Here is a 16,682-nt window from a genome sequence, read left to right as displayed (position 1 = left end):
ATTAGAGGTAGTTTAGTTAAATTATCTGTTTTTATCTATGAGTTAATATTTTCTTAAGAAGTGTACATTTAGAAATGTGCAAATGGCTAAGTGAACACATTTTTTGAACGGAAGGGAGTAATAAGTTATACCAGCGATCTTTTACTTCGCTAATATATTCACATCAAAAGAGCATAAGACTAATGATGTGTGAATCCGGAAACATACCTGTGAACAAAAAGGCATAGTTGATAACGATTCATCATCCGACATGATATGATGTATTCGTATTAATTAGTGGTTACATTTTGAATATTGAACTAATTGTTTGACTGCATGTACATAGTATATGATAGAGATTGCTGAGAATTGTTTTGCTTTGCCTGTAAGAATGAACTTGGGTAATTATAAACTAATTAGACGGCCTATGCTCGTGTTGCGCACGGACCCCACACTTTAGATTATAGTGTATCTATGTGTATGTAATTGTTTTTGAATAGTGATTATATATATATATATTATGTTTAAAATACGATTAATATAACATTGTAGTTTGTGTTCCGTATCTAAAATTTTATTATATTAATGTTTGCTACGAATACAAAATCGGCAAATTTATTAATATTTTTTTAAAACAGAAGACTTGTTTAAAAGGAAACTATTTTCCTCTCTTTGAGATAAAATAATAGCAATATTTAAGCATCAGTTGATACTTTCAATTTTAATTCGATTAATTTAAAGGTGTAAAATACTTATTATTTTTTATCAAATTTTGATTTGGATAATTCTAATTAAAATTATTAAATTAATTTTACATGTTTAAAACGAAACAAAGTAGAAATTGATTTTCTAATTAAACGAAGAATTACTATTTTTTAATTTTTGGTAAATATTCTCGGTTTAGCTCATTTTACTTGTCATGTTGTCTTTTGCATGGTTTTTTAAAAAACGTCGATTAGAATTATAATTTGACTAATTTACCTTATTCATTATTTGATATCCATTTGATATATTTTTTTTACGACGTTAATCTCTTTTCACATTTATTAGAGTAAGAATAAAAATAAAAAAGTAATTAAACTCTATCTTGTTTTAAAATGTAAATATTTTAAGTATATTTATTTTAGTGAACATAACAAATAAATGACATGGCGGAATAGCAAATACAACACTTTAATATCTAGATTAGATTTTAGGCTAATATAAAAAAAGAAAGAAAATTGTATGGTTTGACTACTTAACTTTATGAAGAAAAACAATTTCATTTGCTCCCACTAATGGATTGATACGCACATGGTAATGAATCCATCATTATTGACTTAATGAGATACTTTGAAAATTACATGAATATTGTTTGAATTTTTAATATGGAGTGCACTTTTGTTTTTGGACATTATTAATTTGCACTATTTTTATGCATATATACACACTATGTTCAAAACACGATTAATATAACATTGTAGTTTGTACTCCGTATCTAAAAATTTAGTATATTAGTGTTTACTACGAAGACAAAGTTTGCACTTTTTTTTTACATTATTTTTTTTTTTTTAATATGGGGTTCACTTTTTTTTTTTTGTAATATTGCTTGATTTTGTTAATATGGGGTCCACTTTTTTTACAGTGAGTTTGGAGATGGTGGGTTCAACTTTTTTTTTTTTTTTTTTTTTAGTGTTGTTTAGTATGAGGTCCACCCTTTATGGGGTGCACTTTTTTTTTTTTTTTTAGACATTATTAGTTTGTACTATTTTTATGCATATAATATATATACATATACTATGTTCAAAACACGATTAATATAACATTGTAGTTTGTGCTCCGTATCTAAAATTTTATTATATTAGTGTTTGCTATGAATACGCACGTGGCAATAAATCCATCATTATGGACTTAATGAGATACTTTGGAAATTACATGAATATTGTTTGATTTTTAATACGGGGTGCACCTTTTTTTTTGACATTATTAATTTACACTATTTTTATACATATATATATATATATATATATTAGAATTATGGGGCCCACAATTTATTTATTTTTGCACTTTTTTTTTTGGGCATTGTTTATTTTTTTAATATGGGATTCACTTTTGCTTGATTTTGTCAATATGGGATACGATGTTCAAAACACGATTAATATAACATTGTAGTTTGTGCTCCGTATTTAAAATTTTATTATATTGGTGTTTGCTATGAATATGCACGTGACAATGAATCCATCATTATTGAATTAATGAGATAATTTGAAAATTACATGAATATTATTTGATTTTTTAATATGGGAGGCACTTTTTTTTTGGACATTATTAATTTGCACTATTTTTTTAATATTAGTTGTTGTTTAATATATATGGGGCCCACAAATATATATATATATATATATATACACACACACACTATGTTCAAAACACGATTAATATAACATTGTGGTTTGTACTCCGTATCTAAAACTTTAGTATATTAGTGTTTACTACGAATACGAAGTCTGCACTTTTTTTTTTTACATTATTTTTTTTTATATTGCTTTATTTTGTTAATATGGGGTCCACTTTTTTTTTTACATTGAGTTTGGAGATGGTGTGTTCCCTTTTTTTTTTTTTTTTTTTTTTTTTAATATTGGTTGATGTTGTTTAGTATGAGATCCACCCTTTATGGGGTGCACTTTTTTTTTTGGACATTATTAGTTTGTACTATTTTTATGTATATAATATATATACATATACTATGTTCAAAACACGATTAATATAACATTGTAGTTCGTGTTCTGTATCTAAAATTTTATTATATTAATGTTTGCTATGAATACGCACGTGGCAATGAATCCATCATTATTGACTTAATGAGATACTTTGGAAATTACATGAATATTTTTTAATTTTTTAATACGGGGTGTAGTTTTTTTTTGACATTATTAATTTACACTATTTTTATGCATATATATATATATTAGAATTATGGGGCCCACAATTTTTTTTTTTTAGCATTGTTTGTTTTTTTAATATGGGATTCACTTTTATATATATATATATATATATTGCTTGATTTTGTCAATACGGGATACTATGTTAAAAACACGATTAATATAACATTATAGTTTGTGCTCCTTATTTAAAACTTTATTATATTAGTGTTTGCTACGAATACGCACGTGGCAATGAATCCATCATTATTGACTTAATGAGATACTTTGGAAATTACATGAATATTTTTTGATTTTTTAATATGGGGGGCACTTTTTTTTTGACATTATTAATTTGCACTATTTTTTTAATATTAGTTGTTGTTTAATATATATGGGGCCCACAATTTTTTTAATTGGAACGGATATATATATATATATATATATATATATATATTAAAATTATGGAGCCCACAATTTTTTTTAATATTAGTTGTTGTTAAATGGGCCCACAATTTTTTAAAATTAAATTGGGACCATTTTTTTGCGCGGATTGCCCTTCTTTTGGGGTGGTCTTTAAATTTTGCCCTTCAAATTTGTGGTCTTTAAATTTTGCCCCTCATATTTGTGGTTTTTAAGTTTTGCTCTTTGCTTGGAAAGGTGGACGGATACATGAAGTTCTGGGTTCGAACCCCCGCTCAGGCATAAAATAAAATAAAAATTTCGCCAGGCAGGACTGGGGGAGTGTATGCCGGATCCAGCATATAATCTTTAAGGAAAAGTTAAAGTTATGCCGGATCCAGCATAACTAAAAGTCTGCCCCATAAGTCAGAATTTTTCCTAAGACACAATTTAGTTATGCCTTATGGGGCAGAATTTTAGTTAAGGCATAACAAAATTATGCCCTATAAGGCAATAACTTTTCTTAAGGCATAGACTTTGCCTTATAAGGCAAAGTTTAAGTTATGCCTTAAGGAAAAGTTCCACCTTATGGTCATACTTTTAGTTATGTTTTTGTGGCACACTTTTTAGTTAAAGCATAACTAAAAGTTTACCTTGAAAAGTAAAATAAAATAAAATATATATATATATATATATATATATATATATGCTTCAAGGCAAAGTCTGCCGGAGGGGGTAGACTTTTAGTTAAACACAACTAAAAGTCTGCCCCCTTCGGCAGACTTATAGTTAAACACAACTAAAAGTCTGCCCCCTCCGGCAGACTTCTAGTTAAACACAACTAAAAGTCTGCTGGAGGGGGCATAGCAAAATTTAAACTTTGTCTTATAAGACAAACTTTTAATTATGCCTTAAGGAAAACTTACGCCTTATGGGGCATACTATTAGTTATGTTTTATGGATCACACTTTTAGTTAAGGCATTACTAAAAGTTTACCTTGAAAAGTTAAAAAAAAATACGTATATATGCTTCAAGGCAAAGTCTGCTCCCTCCGGCAGACTTTTAGTTAAACATGATTAAAAGTCTGCTGGAGGGGGCATAGCGAAATTTAAACTCTACTTTGCAAATTTTTTTAAAATTTTTGACTGAGCGAAATTTTAAACCCGAAACCTATAAGTTTTAACCGAAAGATAAAATTTAAAGATCATAAATATGAGGAGTAAAATTTAATTACCACCCCAAAAAAAAGGCAATTCTGCAAATTGCCCAATTGGGACGGACGGATGACGAGAAAGAAGAGTAACAACTCACTCTTCTTAAATAGTAGTAAAGTAAAGTAATGTAACCCGCCCTCTTTTTTTACTGTTTAAGTTTTTCCAATTTTTTTAATCATTTATTAGTACTATTTCTTTTGGTCAAAGCTCATGGAAGAAGATAATTGGCTAAGCAGCAATACAAGTTGGGTTTATAGCTTGGACTAAGATAAAATTGGGCCGAGAAGAGCAAATAAAATCTGGCGGGCAATTTGCAGGATTGTCCTTCGCTGGGGTGATCTTTAATTTGTCCCTCAAAATGGTGGTCTTTAACTTTTATCCTTCAGGCAGAATTTCGCTGCAAATTCTACCTTAAGGCTCAAGGATAAATTTGTAAAATTCTACCTTGTGATTTTTTTTTACTGAGCTGGGATTCGAACTCACAACCTCGGGGTATTAGGCGAATAGGAAAATTTAAAAGGCAAAAATTAAAGACCGCCCCAAATGAAGGGGTAATCCGTGCCAAAAAAAAAGAAAAAGAAAAAGAAATCTGGCAAATAGAAAAACATTGGGGTCATTTGCACTTTTGTGTCGCTATTTTGAGCTGGTCTTTAATTTTTGACCCTCAAGGAAAACAACTTTTTCACATCGCACAAGTTTATAATTTCGCATCATAATATCTCAAAAGTTATGTTCCGTGCTTTCAAAAAATTGCGCCAAATATCCTTCATATGGACTGGTCTTTAATTTTTGGCCCTCAAATCGGTGGTCTTTATTTTTTGGCCCTACTTCTCATTTAATGAAAATTTGTGGGCCAAATTATCCTTATTTGCTGGTCTATGAAACCCAAGATTCGAGTTTGAATCCCAGCAGAGGCAAATAATAATAATAATAATAATAATAATAATAATAATAATAATAATAATAATTTCGCAAGGCATATTATAGAAACTATGCCTAGTTTTGTAGTATAACTTAATTTCTACAAAACTATGCCAGACAAGACATAGTTTCTATTAACTTAGTTTCTACAGAACTATGCCGTACAAGGCATACTTACATACAAACTATGCCTTAAGGCATAACTTTTGCCCGAATGGGCATAATTTGCTATGAAATCTTGTCTTGCGAACTTTTTTTATACTCTGCTGGGGTTCGAACTAAGAATCTTAAGGATATTTTCGGCCACTTAGAGTGCCGAGGGCAAAAAATAAAGTCCAGCAATTTGAGGGGCAAAAATTAAAGATCACCCTTGAAATAGGACATTTGTGTGAATGGCCCTCGTGCCTTAAGAACTTATGCCCCGCTAGGCATAAGTTAGAATTTGAAGGGAAAAATATAAAGACCAGCCCATTTGAAGGATAAACCCTGCAATTTCTTCTAATGATTGAGTTGAAAATTGCGCAGTCTTTAGGGCAACTTAAACATTTGGCCGGTCAGCTAAAAATAATTACATTCACTAGCCAAATATATATAAGAAAAATATATTATCATGTATGACAAATGTATATTTTATGTATATTATACATTAATATACAAAAAATATATATTTACTGATTATTATTTTGGTGGACAACTATTTATGTCAATCTCTATATTCTTTAACCATGGATATGTTAAATGCGTAAATATAAGAGACGTCTCACGTATTCATTGGTTGTGTGTAAACACGGCATATGTGTAAATTTGTTCATCGCTTTCTGACATACGAAACCACTAGCCATTGTTCCAAGATCCCACTACAATGCGTTGCTCTAAATTAACACCAAATTATAAAACATGATACAACATTACTTGCCCAGCAACTCACCTAAGCCAAGACCTGTAACCTATAACAAAGACCTCAAGGCACATCAACTCTGTTACCTTTTCATGATTTGCGAGAACAAGACTTTTAGCATATGTTGAGCAGATTGGCCAAAAGAAAATTCTACATACTGTGCTTCTGAGCAACCTGTCACACAGAGGCGGATCCAAGATTTTAAGCTTGTGGGTTCCTAGTAAAATGAACTAATATGCAAATTCGGACAAAAAGACTCCAAGGGGAATTCATCCTACGTCAAGAACATGAGCGCTGAATCAAGGTTCCTTCGTTGCCGTTGAGCCAACAACTTCTTTTAGTAATGGGTTCCCAACTAGCAATTTGTTATATAATTAACAGACTCCCAATATAAATACAGAATTCGGGCTATTGGATGTGGGTTCCCGGGAACCCACATACATTACACTAGATCCGCCCCTGCTGTCACACCCCTTTCTCTGGAGCAAGTTAATAACTATAAAATGAAGATAAAACGAAAAGAAATGATTCAATTGAATCAAATGATTTTCATTAAGGTTTCCTCATCACGTTATATAAAGATACTCTAGAAAGATGTCCCAGACACTTCAGATGGAATGAATGGAAGCCTTATATTAAAAAGCGGCTTCTCAACATGAGCATGGAAGCCTCATATAATGATAAATGATTTCTTGATATTTCACTACAAGTAATAAATATCAAACTCTAGCCAGAACAATCCTGTGCAGCCAAACAACCGAAAAGGAAAAGGGGGCCGAAAAGAAAAAGAATCACATTTACAGTGGCCTACGATCCGATTAGGGGAGATATTCTATACCAGGTGTAGACATGAATATCCCTTCAGAACTAGAAGGGAAGGAAAAAATTTAAACTGAATCAGTTGCAAAAGAATAGTGTTAAATTTGCTTTTAACTTTTTTTGAGCCGTTTGAAGGCATGGACAGATTCCTCCCCTGTGCTTGTATCTATGAACTGCGGAGTTGGTTGATTGCTTGTGGAAATGTTGTCACCCTGGGAATTGTGTCAAAGTTAAGGTTGTTACTTCTGTGGCTTGATTATAGAATTAAGAAGTAATAGAAAATTATTGAAACTAAAATGAGTGTACGTACCTTAACATTGGACGTTGAAGCATTTAATTTATCACTTGCTCGTTTCCCAAGATCAATTTGCACTGACATATCGGCTTGTGACAAATCTACACCAGAATTCTGCAATGCTTGTTTCAACGTGTTTAACAACCTGCCAACACCAAAATATACTTAACTCAAGTCTCTACTAAAGTAAGTATATCCAGGTAAAGCACAAGCAATACGATACTCAGAAGATGATGAAAATGTTTTGATTAGAGTACAGAATTATGTGTAGTAAAGGAATTAAGAAAAGAACAAAATTATCAATGATGCATGAACTAAAACAACAGAGACCAGAGAATTCTAACCTTTGAGAATAGGCACTGGAGATGGTGATTGTACCGCTTTCTATAGACACCTCTTGGCCTTTTGGCTTGTCATTTGTAACAGCATAATTAGTCATATTCGGTCTGCTTAGTGAAAATTGAGACTGAGACTTCAATTCCAACATGCCAGTATCAGCTGCCAGTATTGACTGCAGCGACGCTATGCTAGTATTTCCACATAATGGAAACGTGTTTGGCTGCATACAATGTGTTGCTGCCTTGTTTGTTAATTCAGACAGCAGACTGCTTTCTTTCACATTTGGAGTTCTGATTGGCTCCAGTTTCTGTACATTGGCAGGCCCTGTAGCAGAGATTCCAATTTTGTTCTCGTCAAACTTTGCAGCATGTATAAGTGCAGGGCAAGATGCACTGTTTGTGCCTTGAGAATGATCAATGAAACCTTGAGCCAATCTATGGCACTTATTCTGCTTTCATGAAATAAGAAGAATCACTGATTGCGTTGATGAATGCACTAAGAAATAGGCATGTTACATGGATTTGATGCTATCTACAGTGAAACAAAATGTATCCTGTTCTTTTGATTGTATACATTATCACCGTATATACAGTATGTAATTAGAGTTCCACCAGTTAACCCCCGTATTTCAAAGCCAAATCCCATTGATACGTTATTTACTTCGAAAGCTAGATAGATGGTTTTGCACATACACAAGCAAGGTAAGATTCCAAATACATCTAGATCTCCAATCATGTAGATCTCCAATCATCTAGCATGTGCTAACTACAACAACGTATCTCCTACTTATCAGTTGCTGACCAGCTCTTCCATCTTAATATACACTAGTATTAAAATAAATATTAAGCCGCTCATCCTAACTATTGTGAAGATCCAAGCCCAATGACGTTTCAAAACAAGGATAGTTAAGACTAAAGACCTAAAGAAAGTAGGCAAAACAATGAGAAAGACCAAGGATTTACCCATGGTAATGTTGAAGGTTTATTCTCCATGCCTTGATATGATCCCTCATACTTGTGCACTTTTTCTTGCAGGAATTGAACATATTCGATAACCTACAGAATAAATTTTACTTATTCGGTATACAGTTTTATGGTAAACAGAGTACTTAATCTTATAGGACATCAAGTACCTCAAGCAAGAATGATGCTTTATCCCTCTTCTGGTCACTATGAGGGATGATCTCTCTCAACTTCAGAAATCTGATATAAGAAGTTTCAAAGGTATTAGTTCAATTTTCATTGACCTTGTCATCTCGACCGTGCATAAGTTTCATAACATATTGACAGAATTGAGCGATGGTAATATAAAACCTAGTATGGGTTCAGCATAGGAATTAAAACTGTCAAATTAACACATGACATCTAGGCAGAGGGAGCTTCTTGATGTGCTTCAAATAAGAGGCTAGTAAAAACAGAATGAAGAGTGTGCTAGTCAATGCATAAATACTGGGATCATACCAACATTCCCCTTCCCCCAAAAAATGGTCACAACATCAAAAACTTTCTTTTCTTTTCTTTTCTCAAAACTATAAATTATGTTTGTAAACATGCCTGTCATTGATCTTGCTTCTTCTTCTTTGCTCTGTTGCTGAGTGCTTCGAGCGTGGAGTATTTGGCTTCTGATCACTGCTTCTTCCATCGACTTTCACTGATAAATTGCCTATACAATTAGTTATGTTTCTGTTAAAGAAGGCAAATTCAGTGTACTGAGAGAAGCAATTATCAGACTTATGCAAGACAAACCTCTGGATGGTGAAGGTGACTCTTTCTTAACAACAAATTCTTCTTCTTCTTCTTCGTCATAATCTTCTTCCTGTGCATTCTTAGCCGATGTTAGCATATGCATGAAACTCTGGTTCTCCATAGCTGATGGTTGCCTGCAAAGTAATTTGAAGAGTTAGAATTAGAAGCACAGAATATCAAGACATGTGAGAAGCATTCTTATGAATGGAGGCAAGTCACTGACTGAGGAGATGAGAGCGAGCTCAAGGTAGCGTTGTTATGATTATGATTTGAAGACAATTGTGATTGCCGTTCCAATGAGGTCGTGAGTTCCCCTGCTCCAATATTCACACCTGCTATTGCGAAGCACATAACAATTGTTAACTGGCGCTGAATTCTTCAAGCTTAACTCCACGGATAATACTATAGTGATCTTAATCGAATCAAAGAATGAAAAAGAGAGGTCATTTAAAGTTTTCTTTCAGAAATGGTTGTTACCAGGAGACTCTTATCGCAAGACTATATATGCATCGGGAAGATGACTGCCATTTTCACAAAATTCAACTTTCAAGAAAGACACGGAGTATGTAGAAACCAAGAAATGAAAATGTACCTCTAACAACATGTCTATATCCAGCGAAATTCTCCTTCCCTGTCTTTCCCTTTTTTATGGCAGATTCATTCCATAGTGTGAAACCACTGCCCGAGTAAGAACTGCAGTTTGAGTTTCTATCGTCTCTATCAGTACTACTAGCCTGTGTAACAGCAAATGTATCTGCTTCTGGCTTTGGAACCCGTTGCTGCAAATAAGAAATGCTATAGGTGCCAATGCCACCAGGAAGAATGTGTTCTGCTGAAGGAGGCTTTTCTATAGCTACCTCAACTTTATTTTCTTCTTTCCCAACTGTCTTCCTTGCTTGTTCCAGAGGTTGCAAGAAATCATGAGTTTTTAGGTAGCCTCCTGCAACAGCCATGTCGAAATGAGAATCAAATAAGGCATTTAAAGACATTATTATCCATGTAAAAATCATGCACAATGATGAAAAATAACTTGTCCTCCTCCTTGTGTGGGCAAATCAAAAGGGAAGTAAATATTTCCTGTTTCCTATTTCCTGTATACGTCATGCATTAATGCTTCAATTTGAACAACAGATACACTCCTTCAATTAATGTCACAAAAGACGAGAAAAATAAAAGGTGCCAAACGATTGAAAGAAAATAGGTACTCCCCTAAAAAGAGTAGAGTAGCAATGAACAAATTTACCTCTTGATCCATAATTTTGTTTTTCTCGTTTTCACTCACTACTTAAGAAAACTAAAATTTTCCACTTCTATTATAATATTGCTCCAATTTAAATCATTAAAAATCAATATCTGAATGTATAATTAGTTGAAGCAAGTAATATGGAATAAAACTTTATAATAATTGTATGGAAAATGACTTGTGCTTATGAGTGAGGGAATTCATTTTTTTCCCTTTAGTAACTAAACATCAGAAAGGAATTCCTCAAACACATCAAAATGGAATCCCCCAAACACAGCCTAAAGTAATAAACAATTCTCTCCTGGTTTGGTCTTTACCCGATACAATTCTTCTATCTAAAGCCTCCATTCATCGTTCAATGACACTACCTTATTCAGCAAAGTCATTGTCAGCCTATCACAGTCAAGGCCCACCCAAGTCCACACATGCAACAAATCAGCGTTATGGTCACGGGTGTATTAAATTGCCACGCTCGTGAGTGATTTCAGATAATTTCCCTCTTCTATGCCCACCACAATTTACATCACAAATCATATTTATCTAATGTTCCAAAACTCCTTTCATTTACTAAATTTAACCCCATATAATTTTTGAGAAAAGGTTCAAATATATACACTCATAAGTTTGCTCGAAACCAAAAATCGAAAAAAAATAGGAGAAAGTATGTGAAAATATTTTATTTTCAAGATTTCAAATATCATATTTTAAGGATCTGATGGTCTAAATAATTATTTACTACAGTGTCTAAAAGTTAAACTCACTATAAATGCAGAATACAAATGTGAGTTGTAGACGAGATAAATCTAACTCCCTCAATCCCATTTAAAATGTCATTTTAGCAAAAAAAAAAAAAAAAAATTATAATTCAAATAATTGTCGCTTTAGAAATTCAAAACAAAAAACTATACGCTTATATTAAAGTCTTCTTATTAGTACTCAATTTTCAATAAACATTAAGGTAACTTAGTAGACTATACATAGTGTTTATTATGTTTTTGTTAATGAGCGCAAAAAAAACTACAGTTAAAGTGGACGGAGGTAGTATAAATTTTAAACAACAAGTTAATTAGTTATAGTACTATTTGTCAAAAACTGAATCCTTCTTTTGAATAGTATAGCAGAATTGCGAAAATGTGTTTGGAAAACGAAATTCTATCTTAAAGATTAGAGTCGTAACAAACACATGCAAGCCAAACAGAATTACTAAAAGACGAACTTCCAATCAGAATATGATTTCGAAAAGAACAACCAATGTTATAAAAAAGAAAAAAGAAAAAAAAAAAAAGTAGACTTTTCAAATGGAAAAGAAAAATCCTTGCATGTACGGAGATTTACCTTGCGAAGGTCTTGGATCTTGTTCAATAGGTGAAGAATACAGTGAAAGAAAATCATGCGTCCTTTTCCCCCCTGCCAAATAAAAATATACATGGAAATCTAAATTCAGATTATCTATTCAAAATTCAATTTATTTATTTTTTTGGTACAAACCAAAGAACCTTAAATATTACCTTCTGTTGCAAAAGGCCTGGATTGAGGCAGCTCCATTGAAACCAGAATTCAGTGTTTGAGAAACAAAAGGGACTATATTGCACTCTGTACAGCAGAATTCAACTGAATTCCCAAAAGTTTGGTAATTCAACTTTTTCAAACCCAAACCTCTTCTAGTTTCAAACAGATCGGCCTCCAACAGGGGATCAGAGCTTCAGAGGCACATTCTTGAAAGTTGCTCTTGTTTCCCGAGAATAATTCGGCATATAACAATAACTACGTCTCAATCTCAAACTACTAGTAAGGTTGGTCCTAACAATCCTCGATATATATATATATATTCTGTACGTGTTTCCGGAAACAGGATGCTTCAGGGTCTATTCCACCAAATCTGCGAATCAAAAATTCAACTGAATTATGAAAGAGAGAACATAATTTTTTAATGGAACAACAAAAAATGAAGATCCAGAAGGAAAAAAAAAAGGTGGGAAGATACGTGCTTCTAATGTGAATTGGTGATGGACAATGCAAAATTCTGGTTTAGATTCCTAGGAAAATAATGAAAACAGAACTACTCAATTCCCTAAGCGTAATGATGAGTTGATCAAAACAGTGATTTTTTTTTGAGGGATTAATGGTAGGTCCTTGTCTTGATTAACGCACACGATGAATAACACCCGCCTCGATTGCTTCCTTAAATATGAAAAGAAGTAAAAAGAAAATGGGTCTCTCTCTCTCTGTTTCTCTTTGGTGAGAGATGTTTTAAAGGTCACGTTCGTTGTCCTTTGGCTGTTACGTGCTAACTCCGTTAGGAATTAACGTTGTTTATGTCACGTCAGGATAGAGTAGTATGGAATTTCTTATATGAACTTTTTTTTATTTTTTGTGTTCTTGCTCAATTATAATATATTGTACTTCAACGGACTGTCGACGTTTTCTACTAATTTTTTTATGCGTATAGTACTGGGGCCAACTTGTCTTAGTATTTCTATCTTAAATGAATCTGAATTTAAAATGTTAATCCGATTTATATAGTGTTATGTTATTACTGAAAAAAAATATTATAAGTAATTGAAGAAATTACTTTAATCGAGAAATATCAATTGAGAATTTAAATAATCTAATTATTAAGAGTGATTTATTGTGACTTTGTGAGTAATGCATCTGTGATAGCTCACGTGGCCTCGACACGCGCAATCCACATTACTTGAGTAAAGAGTTGGCATTGACCCCACACAACTAAATAGATTTAAGCACTTAATGACTATGATTAGTGCACAGATCCCAACCTGTTATCCTGTAAGAGTAGTACTACTCTCTCCGTTCCATATTAATTGATCATTTTTTTTTACACATTTTTTAAAAAATCATAAATAAAAATATATTTTTACTATATTATTCTTATTTTTCTCAAATAAATTACACTCTGATTAATATTGGTTACTTTAAAAAATAATTAATGTTAAAGATCAAATAGGAAAAAAATTAACTAATTGTATCTTGATTTTGTAAATGGATAAATATTTTGACACAAATATTTTTAGTAATATAACCAACTAATATGTGACGGAGGGAGTACTGCTACTTATTTAAAATTGTGTGTATCCAAATTAGAGAGGAAAAAAGGTTTCACGCAGTGCAACTAAAGAGTATTAGGGGTGGTCACAAAAAATTACTCCATCCGTCCCAATTTTACTTGATGTAACCGTGCATGAAATTTAAGAAATAAATTAATACTCTTTGAAATTTGTGTCTTGTGTGGTTATAACTTATAACTTATATTATTAAGTTATAAGTTAGATTATTAAGGGTACATAGGTATTTTAATGTTTAAATTATTATTATTATTATTATTATTAAATATAGAAACGCGTCATTCTTTTTTAGACTAACTAAAAAAGAAAGAGTTACGTAAATGGAGAGGGAGTAAGAAGACTCAAACGAAATCGGCATGAAAACTGACGCATTGGATTTCTTTTGGTGTGATGTTAACTTCAAAATAATGTAATAAAAGAACCTATTAACTATAACATAAGTCTCTAACTTTCTATGACCACAAATATAATTATAACTGTTACGGGCTGCCTTCGTAGTGCCTTGTTGCCCGTAACCCTACGCGCCCCGAGCGGGCCAAGCGAGTGTCAGCTGTGCAGGCGACGTGTGCTGACAATGGGCTTCAGAAGGAGCATCTGGCCAAAGGACTATTCCGGAGACAACGACCATCTAGATATGTTGTATTACATATCTAAGAGTGCCAAGAGAGTTTAGCAAGGATCTGGGAGGAGCTCAAGGGCTTTGTCGGCGGACGATCGGCCACGTGCGAACTTGAGTGTCCGTCCGGTGTGTTTCCGAGCTATGGTTGGAATCTTGGGATTCAGGGTGAGAGGACCCTTCCTAGGATGTTAAGGAATGTGCTTACCAAGTTTGGCGTCATTCGTTTACCTATGGGCTTGACTTAGCCAAGAAGCAGTGGCATTGTCGTAATTAGCTGAAGCTTTCGAAGGCTATAACTCGTTCCAGTGTAGGAATGGGATAAAGCTTCATGGAGGTGTGAATAAAGACAAAAGGAAGAGTTAGGAACAAACGACAGCTCATTTGGAGTTCAGATCAATGAGAAAACCCCATTATGATTCTCTGGCAAAAACATGTCCAGTGGAGGTGTTACACCTCGTACTTTTGTACGTTCAGTAACTTCATGAGTTGGTTGTTATAGATTTGGAGAGTGGATTATCTTCGAGGTTTTATAAGATTAGATGTGTTCATCTTGAGTATATGAAGGTCTAAGTTGATGCTTAATATGTGATGAAAGGATTAGAGGTTAAACGAATCGACGAGAATGCGTTTCAAAAAAGTTGGGTTTTGTGGTTGGATATACAGACCGTATATTTGGTTAACCGCCACCGTAAAATGATAACAGTGGGGGTGAGCCACTGTTGGCTTTTTATTGTCCAATTATAGGGATCGTATAATTTTCACGGTTCGTAAAAGTGGACCGTAAATTTAAGTCGGTGCCAGTTTTCTTTTTTATATATTTCGTACCCCCTCATTTTATCTCATTTTTTCTTCATTCCACGGACCTCTAACACTTATAGAAACCCCTCTCCAACATATATGATCAACTTCAAAAAGTGAACCAAGGATTAAAAGAGAAGATCAAGCGCCTAAAGTTTCCAAAGTATTGTTGAAGCTTGTTTCTCCTTCTTGTAGAAGCTTTAGAGGATACTTCAAGGTGAAGTAATCTTGAAATTGAAGTGTTCTTGAGTTCTTGAGGTGAGATTCCATCTTATTTTCATGTTTATGAGTTTATGTGATGGTTATACTAGGTTTAGAGGGAAAGAAGTTGGAGGGAAAGTTCAAATATGAACTTGAGGTTATGTTGAGTTGTAATCTATTTCGAGCCATGAGTGTTAATGTGTTTTTGAGCTAAAATCTTGTTGTATGGATAGTAGTTGATGTTGAGATTGTGTTGAGGATGTTATACTTGGTATATTTGAAAGAAGGAGTTGTATAAGTGTCGTATGGGAAGCGTTTATCAGACTATTTATTGTACATCTCTAAATATTGATGATATGAGTTAAAAGAGGATCATATGAGGTTGTTATGTTGATTGTTAGCATTTGGATGCATTGTGATGGTTAAGAAATAGGGGAAATGCTGGTCGTTTCGTTTTAGAATCGATTTATCGTTTGACATACATGATATATTAGTACCATCTAAGCTTGAAAATGCCTTTCTTTGTTATGGGATTGGAGTACTAGTTCAACGACTTCGTTCTGGGATTGTGTTGACTACTTGAGGTATGTTAAGGCTAACTTTCCTTCTTTTGGCATGATCCATATGAATGAAATGTAAATGTAACGCTACTCCATAATGATTCTACTCTTAGCAGCTAGAGATGTTCTATGTTGATTCATGTCCCTGTGATAGTGTTCTTAGCAAGCTCCTCTCCAGATTTAATATGCTTCATAGAGTCATTGGTTAATGAAGATGCTATCTCATAACGATGTTCGGAGGTGTAACGACCTTACGTCACTTCGACAGATTCAGGATGTACTCTTATCATGTTCATGCATTGAAAATATATATATATATATGTTTTGGGGAAGGTTACGGCGTTATATACGCACTACAACCTGATCAACTGGTCATATGATGATGATTATGCCCACATAGGACGATATGATACGATGGGATATACATATATATTATATGGATATATACAGTATTTATGCATATCATTGGCCCTGACAGGCAGTTCAGACATACAGGTTGCATTCTTTTTATCTTACGTACTTTTATGTTACTTTCGTGCCTTACATACTCGGTACATTATCCGTACTGACGCCCCTTTCGCCTGGAGGACGTTGCGTTTCATGCCCGTAGGTTCAGGTAGATAGGTTGATGATCCACCTCAATAGGTTGCCGTTCAGTTGATATT

General features: G+C 33.3%; 1 protein-coding gene across 5 annotated transcripts; it reads right to left on the bottom strand.

Moving 5' to 3' along the window:
- Positions 1-6,928: 6,928 nt before the first annotated feature.
- On the bottom strand, positions 6,929-12,997 carry LOC132600209 (transcription factor BIM1-like). 5 transcript variants are annotated; one of them, XM_060313308.1, is made up of 12 exons: positions 12,741-12,993; positions 12,265-12,635; positions 12,092-12,163; positions 10,106-10,453; positions 9,737-9,848; positions 9,514-9,647; positions 9,322-9,430; positions 8,901-8,970; positions 8,731-8,823; positions 7,774-8,216; positions 7,445-7,574; positions 6,929-7,346 (listed from the first exon to the last, which is right to left on the bottom strand). In XM_060313308.1, the coding sequence occupies exons 2-12, from the start codon at positions 12,299-12,301 to the stop codon at positions 7,245-7,247; spliced, it is 1,650 nt and encodes a 549-aa protein (XP_060169291.1). In that variant the 5' UTR covers positions 12,302-12,635; positions 12,741-12,993; the 3' UTR covers positions 6,929-7,244. The 5 variants fall into 5 exon arrangements, with proteins under 5 accessions (XP_060169291.1, XP_060169300.1, XP_060169285.1 ...); XM_060313317.1 differs by having other exon boundaries at positions 9,322-9,418; positions 12,265-12,994; XM_060313302.1 differs by having other exon boundaries at positions 12,265-12,993.
- Positions 12,998-16,682: the final 3,685 nt, after the last annotated feature.

The sequence above is a fragment of the Lycium barbarum genome, chromosome 1, assembly GCF_019175385.1.
Source record: "Lycium barbarum isolate Lr01 chromosome 1, ASM1917538v2, whole genome shotgun sequence".
NCBI lineage: Eukaryota > Viridiplantae > Streptophyta > Magnoliopsida > Solanales > Solanaceae > Lycium > Lycium barbarum.
Note: the sequence above shows the minus strand (reverse complement) of the source record. Positions and strands in the feature narration are given on the sequence as shown.